The 17,889-nt window shown below is 42.6% G+C and overlaps 1 protein-coding gene across 2 annotated transcripts in view; it reads left to right on the forward strand.

The window, feature by feature from the left end:
- Positions 1–1,678: 1,678 nt before the first annotated feature.
- The window catches only part of LOC146700852 (glutamate receptor 1-like), a 109,181-nt gene continuing 92,970 nt past the window's right edge, over positions 1,679–17,889 (forward strand). For both annotated transcript variants that reach the window (XM_085471105.1, XM_085471106.1), the window contains exons 1-2: positions 1,679–1,936; positions 12,231–12,365. In XM_085471105.1, the coding sequence (XP_085327231.1) occupies positions 1,843–1,936; positions 12,231–12,365 (229 nt within the window). In that variant the 5' untranslated portion in view covers positions 1,679–1,842. The remainder of the gene's footprint in view (positions 1,937–12,230; positions 12,366–17,889) is intronic.

Below are 17,889 nucleotides of genomic sequence, written 5' to 3' on the forward strand. Positions count from 1 at the left end.
AGACGCACACGCAGCCTCACCCTCAGTGTGTCACTGCAGAGAAACTCAGCTTTCAGGTGTCCGCTCCCACTTTCCTTTTTCTTTGGTCTAAAATATTTACAATTAAATCCTGTCTGAAGGGAAGCAAATAAATAATCCTGTGTAGGAGACACAGAGAGTTTGTGGTTTCTTCTTTTGTCTCTGTATGTTGGTGAAAGGCGATGTGCTGGTGGCTGCAGTTGGAGGCCACAGCAGCTCCAGTGAATGGACTGATATCCCCATCTTACTGTTGTTCCTGTAGCATCATTATTCATTTTGCTCAGTGATTTATGAGGATTGTAATCACGCATATTCTCTGTTCTCATGGTCATACATGTACACTGTGCTGGTGCTTTGTTACAATGAACAGGAACAGTTTTTAATGTTTTCGTTTTGCCTTCTCTGCCCCAGGATAAGCCCAGTTCTTGTGATTGAAGCTAAAAGCCTGGGGACTGAGCAAAGCTCTGATTGGCTGAAAGAAGATATTGGTTTGTCTTCTGTCTGCATTCTGTTTTAGCAACAGGTTGACATCTGCAAACCCATTTGAGTTTGGGTTTGTGGTCACATTAGATAAGATGAGATAAAATTATGATTTCATTCAGACAGCACTGACTACATGTAACGATACAGCTAATAATACAGCTTTGTGTCAGAACTAGTCGTTCTGGTTGGACTCTGAACAAAAGTTCATGACATTAGAGAACGTGGTGGAAGAAGATTTCTGGTGAGTTGGGTCCACGGTTCTGTTTCAGTTCCTCTCCAATGCTGATGTGAGTTCAGGCATCAGCTGAGCCCTCAGGTGAGCTCGTTACTTCCAGCTGTGTGAGGCTGAAGAGTGAGGTTAACTCTCTCTCACACACACGCACACAAACACACACATGAGAGAACAGCAGGGCTGCAAGATTGTGAACAATGTCAGCAGGTGTGTTAGGAGAACATACGGGTGTGTTGTGAACTAGCAGCAGCCATGTTAAATTAGCAGCAAAAACCAAAACTGGTTTTGGAGAAAGATATAAATGTGTTATTTCCACTGTTGGAGCCTCAAGTGGACGTTCGAGGAACTGCAGGTTTTTGCTCTTTGCTCTAAACTTTTCGTGGTTCTAAGTCACCACCAGGCTTTTCTGTGAAGGTCAGTCCAAGAAAAAAAAAGTTCTCAGGGCTGCAGTTGCCTTTCTTTGTTCCACCAAACAGCCACTGCTCCGGTCACGCTGATATACTCCTAGGATGGGTCTCGAACCCATAACCACTGATTTAGGAGGACAGTTAGAGGCGCTGCCTCAGTGATGGCCGAGTGGTTAAGGCGTGGGACTTGAAATCCAACCGGGTTTCCCCGCGCAGCTCAGAAGCCTGCTCGCACCGGATGGGAAGGTTTAGAAGGAAAAGACTGAAGTCTGTAAACTGACCAGATCCCGTGACGGTGAAAGGTGTAAACAGTTAGCACATGTGTGAATCTCAGTGACCAGCGGGAGAAGCGGGCGATCCTTCACTAACAGAAATCTGACCTGCTGAACTCTTGTCGTGTGGCCAAATGTGTTTCACAGTAATGTCACGCACTGATTTTGGTGTAACTACACTTGACTGATGTGCGCAGCAGAAAGAGAGAGAGGGTGAGAGAGTGGAGGGGGTGAGAGAGGTACAGTCTCAGCGGCAGCACGGCTCTGCGCTCCGAGTGTGGATGTTAGAAAAGAGGGAAGGACTCCGAGACACACACACACACAGAGGAGCGCTACCGGTGGACGTGAGTGTGCTCGCGGGCTGCGGAGCGTCTCTCCGGTCAGCTGTGAATGGGATTACGGCGGCTCCTCCGGGACTGCAGGAGGAACCATGCGGCCGCAGAGCTGCCCGCTGCCCTTAGCACTGCTCCCGCTGCTGCTCGGGCTCTGCAGCGGCACAAGTTTCCCAACTAACATCAACATAGGTGAGTGAGCCCCGAGAACCCGGGTCTGACCAGCCCGACCCCCACATATTCAGATCATTCATATCATGATTCACGCGTGGACGCCTGGACCCGAGTGCTTGCGCTCCTCCAGACTGTCTCGAACGTTCCTGCTGTGACTTTGTGTCGATGTGCTTCTGTGATCGGGACTCCCTTACTTACACTAAGTTAGGGTTTATATTTCCACGCGAGGACAGGCGCTTTTTGTGTCTGCAGCACTTTAATATCGCTGCAAAACGCAGGGCATCTTTACCACTGTGACGCGAGGCGGAGGTTGTTCACGGTGATTCTCAGCGGCGGGAAGATTATGGAGATCAGCACCGCGGACAGAGTCACAGACTCAACAACCAACAACTGAGTTGATTCAAACATGGCTCAAAAATCGTTAAATATGAGAATCATTGAGGGAAAATGGGGATACCGGCTTCAGCACCACGGACAGAACTACTACATACGAACAATAGTGGACCAGCATGAGCACCAGAGTCACGGCGGGTGTGACTGATTGTTTTTATGGCCTTAAATTAAATATAGTTAAAACGTTGCCATGACTGGGGGGGTCACAGAGACACAGACAGAGCTTATTACAGGCTTATTTTAGGACAAAGGACAGAGTCACAGTAGCTTAATGTGCTTTATGATTCATATGGTTTCTGCCATACACATTTCAGAATCAGCATTTATGGGGTCAGAAAGTCAGACGGTAATATTCAGCACCATGGACAGAATCATGAAAGAACATTGTCTGTTTTTATGGACAAATTCCTAAATTTAAATTTACAATTGAAATAAGAGAATCAGAACTTTAGAGGGAGAGAGCGATAAAGACATGGGCTGGAATTCAGGAGCCGGAGAGAGAGACAGGCCACAGCATGGCTAACATCACTTAAGAACGCAAAGTGTTTTTTAAAGAGAAGTATGGTTATTATATTAATCCATAGGGATTAGAAGAATTAACTCCATGAACAGAGCCATATAGGGCTACCATTTCTCATGTCAATAAACATGATCAGGACATCCCAGTAGTAAGTCCCAGACTCTAATCCCCTCAGCTAGCCCCGAGGCTACATGTACACAACAGGATTTTCCATATTGAGCTATTAATTTATGAGCCAGTCACCTCTGAACCTGATCAGCTGTTTAGTCTGCTTGTTGCTGAGATGCGTGAAGATGTCCGTTTGCGGAGCGGGTGGATTCATTTTCTCTCAGAGGACTGATCATTTAATGATTGCAGCTCTAATGCCACACATTAGCGTATTAACTGTGTTTTTATTGTACGATGGTGTGTTATGATAATCCTGACTTTGCCTGTTTGATGGTTCTTATAATTTCCTCTGAGACATCCCGGCCGATGGGACTGTCAGAGAGGAGCCTGCAATCTTTCTTTGGAATGACTTTATCATATTTTTATCATATTTCTAAATTTAACTGTATCTTTTCATTAATCTGAAGTATTTCCTGAGGCTTTAGTGATTTCCTTCAGCTCTGTGTTAAACCGCAGTCTGCTCGGGTCACTTTACAGTTTTACTGTCAAGTCTAAATACTTGTGCTTTGCTGTTATATCACTAGATGGAGTTATTGATGATTTATTCTCCTTTTAAATGTACCTTTTTTTCCATCATTATATAATATTAAAAACTGAGAAAAGAGCTTATGATTTGTGTCCTAATGGTTCAACTGTTATTATTTAGCTGGTTGTAAAACACTCTGTGCCTCTCATGTAGGCTCACATAGATGGTGTGGTTCTCTTGCTCAAAGTCACTTTCATTTAGGGACAGATGGAGTCAACCCTGCCATTACTCAACATCTTGCACTATGAGACTCTACATATAGAGCTCTAACGCTAATTCAGTCGGGACCACTACAGAGCAGACCCCAGGTCAGTGACAGCAAAGTTGAGACTAATTAAATGGGATGCAAAGCAGCTTACAGACGTTCAGATGTTTAAATAATGCATACCAAATAAGATTAAACAGGGGTCACTGATTCATTTCTTATAAGGGGCTAAACTGCAAGCCCAGTGATGGAAGCAATGCAATGCAAGTAAAAGTGGTCATACTTTAGTATATACCTATTCATCCCCTGGGGGAGTAAAAATCCAGCTTTACTAAGTAAAAGTAGAGGTTAGGGTTAGTGCCTTTTAATCAGAATCCCCACTTTTATTAGATGCGTTGGGTTCAGATTTGGATTGAGGAGGTTTTGCAGGATTTCTTGCTGTGGGAGCACAGAGTTGGACACTGGCTCTTGCTGCTTCTCAGATACATATTTAGCTTGAACAAGAAAATCTGGGAGAGATCATCCTGATGTTCTCAAATAATATCACAACTGGATCCAAGGACTCAGGTGATGCAGAGTGTGGAGGAAGCTTCAGGCTTGGTGGTTAAATGCGCTATCCTGTTAGCAAGGCTGCAGCTGCTTCAAATGGAATTACTAGAGTTATTTTAATCAGTGATTCATTCAAGTTATTGATCAAATTAACCCTCACGTCATACTGGGCTCTTTTTGTGCCACTTTTTTCATTCGTATGAACGCCATTTCCGCTGTGTTGGGTGTAGCATAGCCAAACTTGCCAGCCGGTTTCGTTTTTGTAAAATCTTCAAATTTTCAGTCTGATTTTCTTACATCAGCCTAACACGGCTTAGCAGCAAAAATACTCACACTCAACACCCTAGGGACCGTTTTGTGCCCCATTGAAACCCATTATAAACGCTATTTTTCACGGCAAAAAAATTACGGTCAAATCGATCGTGATCGGTTATGTTTCCGCTTCCGCTTGCAGTACTGGCCTTAGAGTTGTAATTTTTTTATTTGTCCACCGGGTGGCGCCCTTGCTCCACATGTGACGCCTGCTGGAACATACACATGTTCTCCAGCGGCCTGCTCGAGACAGATACCCGGAAAAGGCACACTAATTTCCCGCGTACAGCAGCAGCTTGGCCCGCTGCTCGTTCCGGACCATTTTCTGCCCTTAGGTTCGTTTGATTTTTTGTTTTGTTTTTTAATCAACAGGAAATGACGTATTTGTTTTCACGTGGTAGCGGAAGTGTGTGCTGCAGACACGGGAACCGAACCATATGCTCCGGCGCTGTGCGAAACACACCCGCGGCAGAGGCACTCCTCCCCGGGGGAGCAGGAGCAGCAGCGCCGCCTGGGGACATTTTTGGCTTCTGGAAAAAAAATTAAAACCGGATCGAAATTAATGTTCGTGCCAATCTTTTGTCCATCTAAAGGCCTAATTATAATAACAATAAAATATTACTTCAAATGTTTTTTTTGGAAAATATTTTATGTTTTATGTTTTTGGGGCAAAAAAAGCAGTGCGCTCATGTGACGAAACCGGGATATAAAGGGTTAAAATCCGCGAAATGTAATTAAAACTTGACATGAATATTTCAAGGAGAAGTAGGTCTAAAAGATTGGCTAATTTAAAGTGGAATAAAATATTAATATATAAATTTTTTATAGCACTTTTTCGGGCGTGGCAGAAAACGGTCCCTAGGGTGATGAACGTAAGTTTTTTAAAGGATGACGTGAGAATATATAACCTGCAAAAGTGCCCAGTGATTAAAACTGTTAACATCTGATATTAGTGATGCATAAAGCTCCAGAAAAAGGAAAAAATACCAACATGCGGTTATAACAAAGTCGTACAAGAGTGAATATTCTGCGTCCTCAGGACTTTAGTTATGTAACTTACATTTCTATGCTACCATTTTCATGCAGCGAGCTCAAGTAAAGCAGGGGCTCAGTATTGTTTTCTGCCCTCAGTCCTGATGTCAGTAAACAGACGTTCAGCGGGAGTTTATGAAGCGGGGACTCCTCTGCCTCCTCGTCTATTCCCATGTCGAGCCTCGACTGGTCGGCTCACACTCAGCGATGTGTGGATGAGGCAGCTGTGGGCTGTAGCGCGTGTTACGCTGCCAAAATGAAGTTTAAATGTGATTCATCAGGCCGCTGGTCCAGATTCCCGCTGTGGCTTCCACTCAGGTGGGATGCTCATTTGGCATCAAGTTGAACTAACCTTCATTTTACTGGAATAAAATCCCTCCTGCAGCGTGACCCTGCACGCCCAACCAGAGCGCCTCGGCACTCCTGCACGTCTTTATAGCTTCAGTCACAGCAGATGGATTGCTTCCAGCCCTCATTTCTCTGATGAATAAATCATAAATGATTCTAATAAAATTTCACAAACTGTCTAGGGATTGCAGATTTTATTCTAGGTCAAATATACACAACAAACTCTATCATTAACAAAACCTTTATCCGAGCATAGTGCCTCATTCAGGTTTTGCAAAGGAGACTTCAAGTTATATAAAGTTTAAAGATGGAGACATGGAGTACACAGATGCAGAAATGAAGAAATTAATTTATTCTATTATTATTGTATTCATGGGCAAACATATTGTGACCCCAGTTGACTGAAAAAAGTCCAGTTAAGTCATGTGACTGAACATGCTTCAGTGATAAGTGACGAATGGAGGGAATTTGACTTCTGTCTGTCATGTTGACCCAGCATTTTCAGTTTCTTATGTTTCTGGTATTCTTCTGTATTATGATTTATGTCTGATTCTTTAGTTATCCTGCTTTGATTATTATTATAAGTCTACGTTTCAGTTTATTCTGGTTTAGGGTTTAGTTCTTAAGTTTTGTTCTTATGCCCTCGTGTTTAGTTTAGGTTTAGTTCTGTGCTTCGTCTTCTCTGCCCGTGTGTTCCCTCTGTGTAAAGTCCATGTTTAGTCTGTCTTTGTGAATTGTTTCCTGTTTTATTTTGAAGGGTTATGTCTGATGTCAGTGTTTCTAGCTTCGCTCCCCCTGTCTCGTTAGGTCTCATTCCTCCCGGCTGTGTTCCCCTGCTGTCTCTAATTCCTTGATGACCTCCTTAGTGTGTTTAAGCCCCATGTTTCTTTGTGCCAGTGTCGTGTTGTACCATCAGATTTTGCCTGTGTGTCCAGTTTGTGGGTTTTCCCAGTTAGGTTTCTGTTTTGTTTTCTGCCAGCAATAAAGCTGTGGTTTTTGAGTTGCACTCAGTCTCTGAGTCCTGCATTTGGATCCTCACCTCCGCCTGCCCGCACACAGAGCCCTGACACTGTCATAGAAATCCAAACAAAGACGAGAGCTGGAGTTCCACTGGATCAGGAAGGAAAATGAGAAACTGCAAAGGTTGTATGTTCCTTTAAGACAGGGGTGTCGGACTCCAGGCCTCGAGGGCCGGTGTCCTGCAGGTTTTAGATCTCACCTTGGGTCAACACACCTGAATCACATGATTAGTTCGTTACCAGGCCTCTGGAGAACTGCAGGAGCTAATTTAGCCATTTAAATCAGCTGTGATGGTTCAAGGACACATCTAAAACCTGCAGGGACACCAGCCCTCGAGGCCTGGAGGTGCCCACCCCGCTTTAAGAAGTACTCCAACCTTCACAATGAAGTAAAATTTTGCAACAAACTGCTCAAAACTCATTGAGCTCATTTTGTAGTCCATCTGGATATCATAGTTCTGACAGAGGAGCCTGGGGTAAGTGCCGTCACATTCTCTGAGCTTCTCTTTACTTGTGACCTATTAAATACTCTTTCACAGCTTTTCTTCCCTTCACGAAATCTTCCATTGAGTTCAAGCACTGTTTGTGTATTAACTGATGCCTTAGTTGTGTGGCTAGAAATGATATTTTCGTGTGTGTGTGTGTACTGAGATTTTTATTTTGAAACTGTAAACAGCAAAAATGTCCCATTTTGTGTTTGCGTTCCTCCTGGCTGATGTGCTTGATGTGGGATTTAAATATTTCCTGTGGTGTCATGACTCCTGTTATGTGATATTGTTACTTTTATCCCTATTTATGATTATCTTTTCACTGTTTTTATGCATTTAAATGTGCAGTGTGTTCATTGGGCAGAAACTTTGCTTTGGCTGAGCTGGGTTAGCTGCACTGGAGCATTCATACAAGTGAAAATGTCTCCTCATGTTTCCTGTTGCGTACATGAGAAACCATCTTTTTTGAAGGTCATGTAAAATATATGACAAGCAGCTGTAACCGGTGTGTTCCTGCGTTGTCTGACACTGAAAGGTAAAAGAAAGAAAGACCTCCAACTTGCCCGCTCCAGCTCCTACAACCAAATGTAAACAGTAAGGAAGAGGGTTAGCTCAACCCACCACAACTTCCAAGCTAACAAAAATGATCTATTCATGATAGCATTAACTGTGCCTATAACACATGTGGCACACGCATACTACACATTTACAGTATCTACCAAAGACGGGCACAGTGATGACAATAACTGAACTAAAACACAATCAGAAACATCAGGGTGGCTAAATATACATTATGTGTGTTGTACAGTGTTGGGAAAGAAATGACCCCAACCTCTCCCACAGGGGAACTGTGGAAAAGGGGAGGGGCCAAAGGGGTACCCCGTATTTATAGGGTTGCACCAAAGAAGGAGAAGGGGCTCTAACTGATAATGAACATAACTACAGGCTTGAAGGTCCTAAAAGTCAGGTATGATAGGAGGGGTTTGGGGTCTAGAACACATTTTGTGTAATTATAACATTATGTAATTTATGACCTGGTTACACAGACATGGAGGCGGTTGGAAGGTGATGAATCATAACAGCTGTCTTGTATTAAAAAGTTATTGTAAAGTTTGAATATCTTCGTGTTCTCCTAAGGTAATAATGACTAAATATGATACTGACTTGTATAACTACCAGTTTAAAAAAACAGTAACTGGGTAGGACACAAAGAAAAAGTCTCCAAAATGCTCGACTGGGTTAAATGAATAACACAGTCAAACTTCAGAGACAGTGTGTCCAGTTGGGAAGCATAAACTGTGAATCCGTTTCACCTGCTTTACAGATGAAAGTGGCAGCAGGTGCGCTGGACAAACCCCAAATAAAGGGAATGGTCTTGCAGGTGCTGACCACAGACTGCTGCGCTCTGCTCATCCCTCCTGGCTGCTTTTTTTTTTTTTTTCTTTCCGTTCATGTCTTTGTCACTGCTGGTGGAATGAGACGGTACCTGCAGCTCATTCAGGCTGGATCTGGGCACGGGTTCATCTCCTCCAGGATGGCACATCCATATCGACCAGCACATTCTCAGGAGTGTGATGGGTCATTAAAAACAGAACTGGACGGAGCCTTATTTGCTCCTGTGTGAGGAAGAACAAAGTGAGCTTCTGTGCTCGTCTCTGACCGAACTGTCAGATCCAGAATCCACAAGGGGCCGGCGTCCTGCAGTGAGACAGACACCGTGCAGCTGGATTAATGTCCTGTTGGTGTCTCTGCAGTGTAATGGGTGCTTCCTGTCTGGACACATTGATATCTGCGAAGTTCAGCTGACTTTGTGTTATACTGCAATGATCGGGAAAAAAACACCTTCTCTCTGAGTGTGAACCTCAGATGTGAGTTATCAGGACGTTTGGAATAAAAATCATAATGATGGCCACAGTGAAGCTGCTGACTTTCATCCAGGAGTGTATTCCACTCTCTTACTCTGTCCCTGATAATTTGAACCTCTGACTACATTTGTCATGGCCGACACATTCGGACCATCACAGTTAGACTCAGGGGAAAACTCCATGGCTCATATTCGATGATTACATCGATAGTAATGACAGAAATCTTTGTGTCCATCAGCCTGCAGATTTGAGCACACAGCTGCCACATTCTGCTGAGCTTCCCACAGACATCCACACTGCTGAAGGTCACAAGTACTGAGAGAAAAATCTCTTTTCTTCCTACTCAAGTTTAAGGCAACTCTTAATAATCTCCAGCACTTTATGGGGAAAGTTTGATTCCTACAGGACAAGCTTGTCTCTACTTAATGTGTAAATTTTCACAGCAAGGACAGTACTTATCAGTGCTCATGTCTATTTTAGGGGGCCTTGGCTGAAACAAACTGATCAACAATTTCAAATGTGAATACAAAGTGATGACTCGCACCGTGCTTTGTTGGAAAAACTAATATACAGTAGGAGTGTGAAAAGTATGAATTTTTTGTGCTCCATATCGCCCCCCTCTGGTGACTGAAATCCCACTTACTCAATAATAAAAATGGCATCAAATTGTGGAGATGCTGAACTGAATTTGTGCTTATCATAAACTTTTATTTCCCCACATTTATTTTTATGTGATGATCTAAGAAGCTCTGTAAAAATCTCAATATGTTTCTGTTGAGGAAACCATGGCGATGCTAATTTCTGCACTGACTGGCTAAATAAAGATGAAGGAGAAGCTCGATGCAGAAGAAAGATGGTTTCCTTCCTTTTTCTTTAACTGCAGAAAATTTGTGCCTAAATGTCACCAAACAGCAGCAGAAAATCAACCATAACTGCGAAAAAAGCTGGAAACTGAAACCTTTTATTAAACTGCTTTATTCAAAGATCTGTTTGTGTGGAGACAGAGAGGACAGAGCAATTTTTACTTTCCTGCTGAGAAGAAGAGTCGTGAAAGCTTCACCACAAAAAGAAAGAAAAACATAAATTAACATTTGAATCGAGGAAGTTGGAGCGCCCTGCTGTGCAGTCATATGAAAGCATCTCTTCCTCCTTCAGCACAGAAAACAGAAGAGGGTCAGTCAGTCGGAGTTTAAGTGTTTGGATAATTTCCACGTGACCCTAGAAACCATTATGCTGAGAGGGTATGAGTGCCGTAAAATGGCTCCAGTAAGAGCAGAGAAAAGAGGCTTTTAACAGCAATTACAGCAAAGCGGGCACTCGTCATTATTAGTGACAATGGTAAACTCTGTGTGAGCAGCCAGCTCACGGGCAGCACAATCAAGCATCTCAAAGTTTCTTAACTTTACTCCCATTTCTTATTTTAGGGTAAAGTTGGAGTTTGAGGTGCTCAGGAGCAGTGAGTGTGAATACACTTACATGCAAGTATGAAAACACACAGTTCAGCTCCACTTTTCTTTTATTGGGGACATGAAAGCGAAATAAATTGGAAGAAATCTTCTTTGCTATTGTTAGCATGGCTGCTCTATCACGACTATATGGACATCAAATTAAGAACAGCAAGCTGGAGGAGAGAGAAGCTGGGAGTTTATTCATTTCCACCCAGCATGAAGACAAGGAGCCACATTTAACCTCATTTACAGACAACAGAGAATGAAACCTGACCCTGATTAGCGGCCTTAAGTAGACTAATATGAGCTGAACACGTGAAAATGTTTCACTTCATAGGAACTGAGGAATTTTGGCCTTAAACAGGACAAAGGTTCCAAGTTCAGACAGGAGTGAGACACGGCTGCTGACTGCTGTTTCTGGCTATCAGCAGCAGGAAGTGGCATCCACATTGACCACTTTATAGACAAAATCTTTAGATGGTTGAGTAACTAAAGCTCCACACTGAAAAAAAGTGGTTAGACATATTTTAAATAACAGTCCTTTTAGGCGAAACAGGAGAAGCCCCACAATTACATCATTTAGTTCCAATTGGGTTTTTTTTAAGGCATTTCTATATGAGTAAGAGAAGCTAGCTTAACAGTAGACTCATGAGCTTCATTAGCTCCCTGCTAAAGGTGCAGATGACTTGCAGGCAATGTACCCTCTAAGCTACGCGCGTGCGCAATCGCGCACTGCTGGCACGTCTCTGCGCACAGAAAATCTAACCTGAATTGAAACTAAAACAAATACGTTAACAATTCTGTTTGCAGTTTAAGTTAGTAAGTGACCGGAAGCTGGCTGCTCCACCCAATGATGCGATTCACATTCGTATATACGCAGCTAATCAACGTCGTTTACGGGAAAGACTAACATGCTTTAATTGTGCTAAACAGCTCCACATGAATAACTAGCACGAGCTAATTAGCACAATGTTACGTCATGGACATTATTATAAAATTTTTGCTTTGCGGAGAGACGTTTTTCCTGCAATAATCCAGAACCCACCATTAGCTTTTCTGCAGAGGGAAGCAGGGCGATGCGTTGACCCTTGATTTCCTTTTCTTTTGACTTTTTGAGGTTTAATTTAAAGTTTTACTGAGTGTGACACAGAGCTGCTTTTATAAACTCTGTTTGCATTTATACTCTAAGAACAGCATAAAGTGGGGGCGCTCTTCAGGGCGGTCCTATAAAGCACAATCACTATGAACAGCTCAATAAAGATTTCACTCTTGTATCTGATTTCATGTTAAATCAAACGGCGTCAGCTCTTACTGTAAAGCACACCGGTGTTTTTGGGCTTGTGGGTGAGCGGTCGTTTCTCTCTCTGGGGCTTTCCTGTCCTTTGTGCTTTGGGACACTGAAGAACACCCTCTGTGTGTCTCTGTGTGTTTGTCAACAGGAGGCCTTTTCCCCGGTGACTCCCATGAGTACGAGGTGTTTCGTTTCGCTCTGGCACAAAACCAGGACATCCCCAAGCTGGTGCCACAGGTGGACATGGTGGACACGAGCAGCAGTTTCGCCATGACCTACGCCTGTAAGTTCATAGACCGATGGCGCTCTGGGGCGGGCCAGAGGGTGACTCTTTGTTGGTGTTTGGGGTATTTTACCACATTTTTAACTGAGCTTTTTAATTCTGGTATAAACAGCATTTTGTGCACCTGTGCTTCAGCAGTTAGTTTCCATGGAGCGTTTCTACTTGATTTAATTTCATTTTACAAAGCGGTTCAGGTGCCATGCTCATCTTTTAGATATCTGAATTGATATGAATGAATGCAAGCAGGAGGACCTGGTGCATAAATCTTTGAAACAAAGCATCTCCGGCTGTGCTTTTTTTTCCTTTTCTTTGTGCACTCATATCCCAGATTCCAAAACGCAGCGGGGCATAGAGGATGTTTACCTCACACTGGTGCAGTTGGATCAAATCAAAGTTGAGTTTTGCTCAACAGTTTTGGGATGGAACTGGCTGCCACTGGTCCGGTGGATTTGGAGGTCACTCTGCTTTGCTGAAATGTAGCAACAACACGGTTTATTAACTCTACAAACAGTCTGATGTTTCCTTTCTCTGTAATGAAATTATCAGCGCTCACTGTGGAGTACTTTTATTATTTCATAACAGCAGACAGAAAGGAGTGGCTTCGCTCAGAGTTTGCTCAACATTTATGAGTGAAGCCGTCATTAAAGCATCATCCAGCTCAGCCTGTGGTGATCAGCGTGAACTCATCAAGGAAACAATTACAAGAAAAATAAGAACCATCTGCAGAACTCGGAGACATTTGCAACAATCAGAAAGCTTGTTTATATGAAAATGTAAAATGTACCTTCATAACTTATGACCTGTGTGCTCCAGTCCCCTGACTTTGATGTACTTATTTTCGGCTGTATGTGGATGTAAAAATGTAGTTTATCTGTCAGGTTACACGTGCCCAAACAACTGGCAGAGCTCATATTTGAATAACACTGCAGCTGTTTCATCATCGGCTTACTCCGCACGGTCTCTTACCACAAAGTGCTCCAAACATCTGAATCACATTCCTCCCACGACGTCAGACATGCCGCTGGTGTCCTGCAGCACCGATGCTTCTGCTGCGGCATTATTAGATCCCGAGAGAAGAATGTCTCAACTTCTCCGAGGTTTCAGCACTTCTTAATGTTGGTGTGTGGAGTTGCAGGCTGACAGGAGACGTTCTACATGTATGAAGTAATAGAGCGATTGTTGTGACAGTGGAGTGCGCTGCATTCGAGGGCTCGCTTTCAGGAACCAAACAAACAGTCTCTGCAGCTGATGCTGCTCCGGCTTCATTCACTGAACTGAGAAAGTGTCAAAAAAGACATGAAGAACATTACTGGAGATCTTGATCAGAGAGCCAATGATGAGTTAGAAAATAATGGAAAAAGTCCAGGAGTATAAAAGAGTTTTTACAGTAACTTTAGCATTTTTAAGATAAGATCAAATAACCTTTTTTAGTCCCACACGTTCAAAATTTTTTGGTCACATGCTAAATCTATTTAACACTTTAAAGTCAAGAGTTTATATGAGTTTCTGAGACTTCTACATCATCACTGTATATTTTAGCGATGTTAAAATTTGGTGTTTGGTGATTTGCCCTCTTAACTTCACCAAAGGACAAATAGAATTTGAATTTTAAGGGCTGAAAACAGATTTCGGGTCAGTTTAACTGCCCCGCTGCTTTGCTTTGACCGCAGTTACAAGGCAGCAAATTGTGCCATAGTTCTATTTCCAGACTTTTTATTTTGGAAGGTTTGAAATGATTTTTAAAGACAGGATTTTGCAGCAAATACATGTTTAAGACTTCAGTGTCAAATTCAGCAAAGCAAATTTCCTGCCGGTTTTTTTTGGGTCTTGATGATATAACACATGGTTTTTGTAGCTACTGAATGTGCGCTTTTGCTCGGATGCTTTTGTGCATTGTTAGTGTATCATTTGGCTCTCTGTGGTGCTTGTCTGACTGGGTTTTTTGAAGGGTTAGCCTGCCGTCCGCTGCACTCACCGTCATGGGTCAGTGCATCATTCTCCCGTCATCCAGACTTCATTCAGCAGACCTGGGATTTACAGGGTAAACACAAGTACATGGAGCCTGGCTTCAAAAGGGCACGTTGCGGCAGTAAATGGACGCAGACCATGGGGAGCTCGCCACTAAATGGACTCTGGCTCCGGGGAGCGTTCTGTACAGTGCAGCAGGTTTAGACAATAATGTGCTGACCTGTTTCATTCTGCCCCAAAACACTGAATTTACCACCTGAATGTTCAGCTGCTGCTGCAATGAATCAGTTCAACCTCAGACACGAGGCTTCATGTGTGACATGAGCTGTTTAAAGAGCTACAGTACGAGTGCTTAATCACACTGAGTACAGACCACAGCACATGTCATCACTTAACATCATTAGACAACAGAGGTCATTACAACTTATTTAAACTGAGTATTTCACATACATCACTCTGGAACTCAACTCTTTAAATTAAGAAATCAACCTAGCAACACTTTATCCTTCAGTATTTAGCATTAAAAACAGAGTTTAGTTGTCCTGAAAAAAAGTGATAATGTTGGTACTCGTCAGAAAGGTGATGCTACTCAAAACACTTGGTCCAGTAAGTTTTTGGGCCAACGCAGTAAATAATAGAAAAACACAAATACAACAATTTGTGGTCATTTATTTAGAAAAATGTGACTAGTAGCTATGATTCTTATTTAACATGGACATAAACGTATTTATTGTATGCTTTAAACCGATGAGTTGCTCAGGTATATTTGGGGAGTCATTTAAACATTTTAAAAATCTTGTTTTTATGACAACAGTATGATTAATTTACAATTGGATAAACAAACTTTTAAGCCTCAGTCTCGACCAAAGGGATGAATTCTTATTCTTGTTATACTTCTTTGAAGTCCGCTGTCTGAGGTTTATTTGTAGCTGATGTTTTCTAATTAAAGTATCTGCAGATGAGTCTGCGCAGTCAAGAAAATAGGCAGTCTACACGGATCCTTGTTCGCCATGTGGTGGTATAAGTTAGACCCCAGCAAACCTCAGCAGGGTCACAGACATGAAAAGTATCCTCAAGACTTTATGTCTGAAATTTGAGTTGTTGCTAAATTAGCTAAATTACACATGCTAATCAGCAATAGGTAAAAGACTACCGACCACAATTTCTTCAACGATGAGTTAGTACAACCAGCTGCACAGAAAGCTCCACCATTTGTCAGATAACTGCATTAGAAAAACTGCAAAAGGCATCAACAACACAAACATGATCCAGAGATCCAATTCAGTGACTCCAATTAGTAGACAGCTAGCAACTGCAGTCGTCTGTGTTGCAATCCATCCATCAGTCTAAGAGGCCACGCCCCTAGTAATGCAAACTTTAAAATTCATCATTATCCAAGTATTTGAGTTATTAAAGAATTCACCCACCAGGAGGCTAAGGTTCAGGAGGTAGCGTTGGAAGGTTCCCCGGCGCCTTTAGCCTGCGTGGAAGTTTATCCTGAAAAGTTGTCCACAGAGCCTGATGTCGCAGTGTGAATGTGTGAACTTAGGCAAAAACATGGTTGTATGATCGTCTGTGAATAAGTGAAGGAGGCTTGTCGTAAGAAAGTGCTTTAAGTGCTCAAATGGAGTGTAAAAGTACCCATCCCTTTATACACAGATGTAATGAAGCAGCTGAGAGTTGGAACATTTTTCGAAGTAAGACATAAACATGTTTATTTCTGCTGTAAAGAGATTTTATCAGGCAGTCTACAGGGACTGATCACGGTGCACATTCACTTTGATGATTGGTGCTTTACCTGGACCTGACATTTCCCACGGCCGGCGGAGCGGACCAATGTGTCACAGTGAGATTCTCCTCCATAATGCAGAAAGTCTCTAACGTTGCTATCTTGAGATGCTTTGTGGATCCAACCTGTCCTCACTCCCAACTTATCACATGACCCGTTGGTGTCACCGCGGCTTAAACATCTTTAATACGAGGCTCTGATCTTCTGAAATAGATGGAATGAGTGTTGCTGGTGTTGTTGAGGAGTAAAATGTAATAAATGTTATTTATTACTGTGGCAACAAAGAAAATGTTGGAGGAGCTTGTTGCATTTTGACAAGCAGTGTTGGTGCCAATATTTCAAATCAGTGACAGAAAACTTTAAAATAAGAAATAAAAGTGACACAAACTGCAAAAAAGGCTCAGATGAACCTTAACATAAGGAAGTAAACATGACGTTGGTACCAACACTCGAATAAGAAATGCTTCATCGTCATCTCTGAGAAGCTCAAGTATTAACATCAGTTTATTTATTCATATTCTATCTTGAAGCCGGCAGTTTTAGCAGCTCCAGTCTCAGAATACTAAACAAAAAAATGCTAATGCTAATAAAAGTGGAATATAAAATCAGCTCTCAGTGGTGCAGCTGTGCTCTGCAGCATTAAAACTAAATCTGGAGTGAAAGACAATTGGACTGCACATTACACAGGTTAGTGTTGTTATGAGGGCAGATATTTCTTAATAACGTCCTCACTGATCATGTTTTACAGCCTAGCAGAGCAGATAATCCCAAAAACATGCTTCCAGTTCAATTGTGAAGTCTTTAGAACCAGTGCCATGTAGTTAATAAGCAACAAGTGCCTGTGTTTCTGCTGAGTCATACTTTATACATGCGTAGAGCCGCACAGAGCCGGTCGTCCTCTCTCATCTGACAGAATCGTTAGCTTTGATTTGGACGGGGCTCAGTCAGGATCTCAAAGTTTGATATTCACAATCTCTTTTCACCCAGTTTTTCATCTTTATTAACCCTTAAACGCACAGCCTGCTGGCTTGGATGCATTTGTTGATCTGTTTCAGGAAGACAAAGCGTCCGTCCATAGGAACGTTTCTAGACACTTGAGAGGGGTGAGGATTTTGAACCAACGTGTTCTCTATTACTATCATTTACGTACAAAATAAATATCTTTATCTCCAGTTTGGTACCAAAGACTTGGAGAAACAATGCTGAGGAGCACTAACGCTGCTCTGGTGACTCAGCACCTCACTAAGATGCTTAGTTTTCCTATCAATTACCTAATTAAAACAACCAGTGTATCATAGGCCTCTAAGCAGTGTTAGCCTATTGGTTGTTTGTAGCTGAGTGAGAAATGTTTTCAGTCAGTTATAGTGAGTTTGTCTGTGCTGGTGTTTTGGGTTTGGCTTATTCCACCTGAAGGTGAGTCCATCGAGTCTCTGGATCTCTTTAAAATGAAAATTAATGAGAGAAAATCAGTGAAACCAAAAGTGGCCAAAAGGATAGCTGTCCATGCATCCATCAGTCCATCCATTTTGTAGGTGCATACTACTGTTTGCAAGTCCCCCCCCCCCCTCGTAGAGTCTGCCAAGGAGAATGGTTAGAAGCTATGATTGCAAGGAAAGATGGAACCAGAGATCACATCGCCTCGTCTGAGACAGCCCTGAGGGAGGCCTTTGTTGGCAAAAGCTGGGCGGAAGCCATCCTCTGGACCTGGAGGAAGGACAGTGAGGGTCCTGTGCTTTTAGCCCTCTGATTACCTCTAGTGTTTTGTTT

Source organism: Copadichromis virginalis, linkage group LG10, assembly GCF_057382275.1.
Source record: "Copadichromis virginalis isolate Kocher_CV1m ecotype Utaka linkage group LG10, C_Virginalis_male_GT1.1, whole genome shotgun sequence".
Lineage (NCBI taxonomy): Eukaryota > Metazoa > Chordata > Actinopteri > Cichliformes > Cichlidae > Copadichromis > Copadichromis virginalis.